General features: G+C 42.5%; 1 protein-coding gene across 1 annotated transcript in view; it reads right to left on the bottom strand.

Moving 5' to 3' along the window:
* Nucleotides 1–2188: 2188 nt before the first annotated feature.
* Nucleotides 2189–6000, bottom strand: part of LOC144769329 (protocadherin-10-like) — a 290562-nt gene continuing 286750 nt past the window's right edge. Inside the window, exon 4 of the mRNA XM_078653397.1 lies at nt 2189–2964. Coding sequence (XP_078509523.1) covers nt 2708–2964 — 257 coding nt within the window. The 3' untranslated portion in view covers nt 2189–2707. The remainder of the gene's footprint in view (nt 2965–6000) is intronic.

Raw genomic sequence — 6000 nt, 5'->3', positions numbered from 1 at the left:
GCTCTCAAACATTTCCCATATCATTGATTACTTGATACTACATAACCTTGTGACCATCACCAGCCACCTGCCTTATGAATGCTGTTAATCATTCATTCTTAACAAACATATCATTAATCCACACCTCAACAACCTCAAACACTTCCACAAACCTACCAGACACCTCCGCTCGGTTGGACTATTATTCGCTTAAATCCCCCAAATACGCAGAACAGTTTTGACTGTTGTGCCTTCTCCTACCTTGCACCCAAAGCCTGGAATGACCTGTCCCTGCATTTGAGGGCAGCCCCTTTCAGTTCTTGAATTCCACAAGCACTAAAGTCATGGCTTTTCACCAGAATTCAGCCCTGGTATGTCCTACGTAGATTCTGCCTTCAGTGCCAGAATAGCCTCCCAGGTGAGTCATGATCTCGACAAATACATATAACATAACACCCTTATGTCACGTTTGCTCTCTCAACCTTATTCAGTATCACTCCTCATCCTCATTTAGGCATGTTCACCATCACACTGCAGTGTGAAAAGCTAATGGCGGAAGTGCTCTACATAATACTGATAACACGTTCACTCAATTGCCCTTAAGAATCTTTCTTCATTCCTTTGCCATTTCACAATTATTTTGCTCTTCTCACTCCCCTACATATTCCCTGTTGCTCAATTTCACTCTTGACTGTGATTTGTTTATCTACTGGGTATTGGGCATCTCCACTGCGGACACATAGTCAAGTGCTCCTCTATTAAGATAATTTGACGCTCTAGGTGTGAAACTTGAATATCAAATACAGAATATTGTGGGAAACTGCTATTAATATTGAGGACAAAATATCAAAAGGTAAGCATAATACATTTTCTATGCCTAAATCCACATATGTACATTGAAAATATATGTATATATTGAAGGTATTTTGATGTGCAGTTAAGAATAGTAAATCTATACTCCCTAATATGCACTTGCCTTTCAGTATTTTGTCCCTTAATTTTTTTTTCGCTATAATACTATTTTAGGGCGATATTATTGTATTCGATATTCCAAAATACAACCAACACTCTATGATCCAAATTCTTCTTCCATCACATCCCTCAACAGTCCCTTGCTGTTGGCCACTTCTGTACGTTGCAGAGGTAGCCACAAGCCTTCCCGATGCAAGCGAGAAACAGCAAGGGCAGATACTGATTTTCGTCATGGAGGTCATCGTAACGCCATACCCACCCTTGGTAGCGCAGAACAACATTGCTACTCGAGGGAAGCTGACCTATACAGAAATCAGGTATTTCCGAACAAGCCAGTGTCTTTGAAAACCATGTAGGGCTGAACAGTGCTTTAAATGGGCCGGTCCTGTCAGGTACTGAGTACTGACACTTTTTTATTTTGAGAGGGAGAGTACCTGCACTTCTCAAGAAAAACGTAATACTTTTAATTGGAGAGTACCGGCACTTCGCAGGTACAGAGTACCTGCACTTCTATGCCTCCATTTCAAGCACTGAAGGAAGTGTCAGTCACAAGTCTAGTTTTGCTCAGCCTTACCGGCCTTTCAGAAGCATAGGTCTGTTGAAAATAATCTGTTTTCATCGGGTAGATGGCCACTCTCTGGTGCTATCAAAGCAAATTAGGGTGAATTTCTAGTGTTATTTTCATATTGCCAGTGCTACAGTGACGTATTTCTTTTAGAGCACTCATTCACTGAGCACTATCAAAAACAAACCATCATTCGCTCGAGTATGGCTTTCCACAGATGAAAATGTGTTATTCCACCCCATTATGCGACTGTTCCAGCTCCTCTGAAACTAAAATAAGTGAAAGCAGAATATGCCTAGCTATATACCATTGCCTTTGTAAGGTCGCGTACCGCAGAGGTATTAGCAGAAATAGCACCGTCGCAGCCGCTATCAATCATGGCAGAAAATTAGATTAAAATTTGAACCTTCTGAGAACATCTCCAGATCACAGCGGGATGGTCATCTGTTTCATTTGCAAGGGAAGACGGCTTTGTATAAGCCCATTGATCTCTCCTGTGCCTTTTGCAGACAGAAATATTTCGTCCTTGCCTCTTTTCAGCGTGATAAAGAAGAGAAACACCAGTAGGAAGACATAAACGTGTTTCTTGATTAATTCCTGCAGGCTCGTAATGAAGACAGATCAACTGTTACAAAATGGAGATTGCTCAAGGCTTGCAAAGCAAAGGACGTTTCTTAGTGGCAGTCGTTTATTCACTCTAGCCCTGGAAGGAGTGTGTCTCTTCATTATGGATGGAGAACATTACTTTTTAACACAGGCAATTTCGTTTGATTTTCCACCGGCATCTAAGGGTAAAATCGAAACAGAATTGCTTCCTTTTTTTTTTTACACACAACAACATCACTGCTATATAAAGTAGAAAACGTTTTAATTGACCTAATTCGCTTTTATACACTGTGTTTCTTTCCAAAGTGCTTAAATTGTTTGTATGCGATACACGTTCTGCTCTCTAATGTCCTCATCCGTTTTGTAGGTCGGAGACTGTCTGGGTGTACCTTGTGCTGTAACAAGACGTGTCGGCATCACAGAAAGTCAGACACAATCCGCAGTTTATGAAGGGCGTGCATAGGGCAGCCCTTCGCTCGCTGCAGTATGTACACAGTGCACGTGGTGGGAGAACCTGATCGGCTCTATATCTGCCACCAGGCAGATCCAGTTCACACAGCAACAGACCAAAGATGGCGCCACCTCTCACTGAAAGTCTTTACTCATTAATGTGTCGTCATGTACGTCACAGCAGGACGCCATTTTCCTCTTCTTCCCGAAGGTGGAGAAGCTGTTTTTATCCCCTTCGTCTGTGAAGTGCCCCTGTTTGCTGGTTAGCATGGTGGGGGTCCCAGGAATGTACACGTTGTGTTGATAATCCAGGGGTTGCACGTGTTGCGCATACATGGGGCCATACCTTGGAGTCCAGATTCCGTTACCTGGTCCTTGTGGCTTTTTAAAACCTAGAAAGAAAATGGTTACAGTTGGTTAGATTAACAAGAATATAGGTTGATATTTTGTCAAACAAGATGCGTAGACAGAAGTTCAGCATCCGCACACGAGTAAATGATCGCCATTGATTGTAGATGGACAAGTGAACGAGTGAACTGTGCCACCCACCACAAATGAAAGAGCACCCAGATACAGTTAAGTATAGGAAGACAGGGGTTATAATGATATTAAGAGCATTCGTTGCAGAAACTTAAGTGATAAGAAACAGTTTGTGATAGTGTGGTACCAAACACTAAAAACTCAAACTTGGGTAAGTTTACTTTCTAATAAGGAAAATGCTCACTATTGTCAGTTCCTTTAAAGAAATCTCAACAGGACTGTATTCCACACACAAATATTCCACCTTCCCTGTTATCTAAACTTTCTAGTCTCATAAGTCTCTTACATAAAGGAATATATTTACTGTGATTTATATTATACCAACAATCTCTCTGCTTTTTCACATTTTCTAAAATCCTGTGAGAATTGTGCATAATCTTATTTGCTGAGAGAGTTTTAATAATTTAATTGTGCAAACATATCAGATGGCTAAAATAAAATGTAATTGTTTCATGTATTTAAATAAAAAGAAAATAGATTTTTACTAAATATGTAAATCCTTCTTTGTAAAAGCTTATTACCATAAGAACACATACCACAGAACATAAAAAGGGTATTCTGAGCACTTTGTGATTTAACTCAGAACTGACTTTCATTAACATCGGCTGAGATGAGATGACGGCTTATTTCATATTTTAATAGTCACTTCTCCATATCCCTCCTTTGCTTTTCGGGCTATCCTTTCCTAATACCAATCAGTCAACTACCATTTCAGTATTAATGTGCTCTCTTCTTTTGAACTCTGCTCACTCATCCTCATTTATGGCTGCTTGTTCTTTTGGCACCAATGCTATCCCCCTTTTACTCCACACACTCTCTCCTTCACCACCAATCAATCTAATTTCCCACCTGTATGTTTGATCCAAATTATCTATAAAGTTCTCTATCTCCACTTCCTGGCCAGCTACTTCCTGTCCTATTCTTTTTCAATCACTAAAGCACTATCCTCTTGTTGGAAATGGCCCTTTTTGCAGGGTTACCCCAACTTGATGCCTTCTTCCTCCTCTGTGTTTGACTTCTTTTTTGCTAGTTTTAGGACTCTGCATTTTTTCACTGCTGACTCTTGCTAAAGTGCATAAAATGTGTATAGAATCTAATGGCATTTGGGTTCTCAATGACTGGCATATTTTATTTACTAATAAGTCCCACGTTCAGTGCACTACATGTGCCCAGGACTTGCAAATCAAATGCTACTATAGTGGGCCACAGCACTGATTGAGCCTCCTACATGAGTAGCCCTTTAAACTTGTCTCAGGCCTGCCACTGCAGATCCTGTGTGGGCAGTTTTAAACTGCCATGTTGACATGACAAGTTCACCTACTTGCCAGGCCAACACCTTCCATTTTATTACACATAAGTCACTCCTAAGGTAGGCCCTATGTAGCCCCTGGGCAGGGTGCAGTGTATTTAAAAGGTAGGACATGTGCTGTTGAGTTTTACATGTCTTGGTAGTGAAAAACTTCTAAATTTTTTTTCACTACAGCAAGGTCTATCTCTCCTACAGGTTAGCATTAGAGCTGCATTCTAACACTCTACTTGTGTAACCCCAATTGGGAAAAGATAGGAAGAGTATGTTTGGTGTCTCTGTACTCACAATTTAAAAACAGATCTTCAAGTGAAGTTGGTTTTTAAGTTGGGGGTCCAAAAATGGCACTTTTAGAAAGTTTGCATTTTCTCACTTTAACCATCCTGTGCCTGGAATACATTTCTGGGTTGGATGACAGCTGGGTTTTGTGATTCTCCATAGACAGTCAAACACAAAGGGAGCTGAGGTGTGCCCTGCATATCCCTTCGGCCCATCACTAGGATAATGGGTCTTCCTAATCTACAGTGAGAGGGAGGAGCTGACATTTTCACCCTAATGGGGCTTTGCCTATCCCCACACAAAGAGCTGGATACTCCCCTGTAGGGTGTCGGGAGTCAGGGCCAGGAAGGGCAGGGGACTTGCGCACTAAAAGGACATTTCTTTGAAGTCTCCCTACTTCAACAGCTAAAATAGGTATAAGTACTGGACCTCTGACACATACACTCAGAACAATTCTGGACTGAGGACGTACTGTCAGCAAGAAGAGCTGTTGTGCTGTTTAATTTGCTGTGTTGACCTGCTGCCTGCGGCTTTTTGCTTGGGAGTGAAAGGACCGGACTTTACTCTCTCCATCCTGCATCTAAAAGTTTTCCAAAGGCTTGTTTGGGCTTGCCTCCTGGTACTGAATTCTCAGGGGCAACACAGATTTCACTTATATCTTGATAACAGCACCTGGGCTCCTCTGCAATGGGTCCTGCTCTGCCAAGTGGTGCCAAATCCAGCCCTGGGCCCTTGGCAGTGGGTATTGCTGCAGCAACCAAGAAACAGATGCATTGACTCCACAGCATCATTTCGGAACTGGCACATCCCAGTGAAACTGACGCATCGCCACTGTCTGCACTGAAGCTGTGGTCCGTTCTCACTAAGTGTGCGACGCATCGACATGGACTTACAATGCAGCCTCCATTTTGCCGCAGTGCTTCTGAAGAACCGCCGCCGAGTGAGACTCGAACACTGCATCATTAACGTCCGTGGTTTACCTCTCTGTGTGGCTTCCAACCAACGCATCGTCTTCAGACCAGCGTTTCAACGTCAACGTCATGGAACTAAAACACTGCACTCTTTACATCGACACATCTTCCATGCCGTGCCACCTTCAGGAGTTGAGCCCTCATGCCAGCAACTGATGCATCACCTCCTTTGTGCACCGCATCGTCCCCTATAGCCAAATCCTTAATGACCTTGCACCTCCTCTAGGAATTGACGCATCACCTGCATCCACGACGCTTCACCTTCTCTGCGCACTGCATTATCTGCAATTTCTGATGCCTCAAAGGTACTGTCAGTGGGTCTATGTGACTTC

Source organism: Lissotriton helveticus, chromosome 7, assembly GCF_964261635.1.
Source record: "Lissotriton helveticus chromosome 7, aLisHel1.1, whole genome shotgun sequence".
NCBI lineage: Eukaryota > Metazoa > Chordata > Amphibia > Caudata > Salamandridae > Lissotriton > Lissotriton helveticus.
The sequence above is the reverse complement of the archived record's forward strand: the minus strand, read 5'-3'. Positions and strand labels throughout refer to the sequence as shown.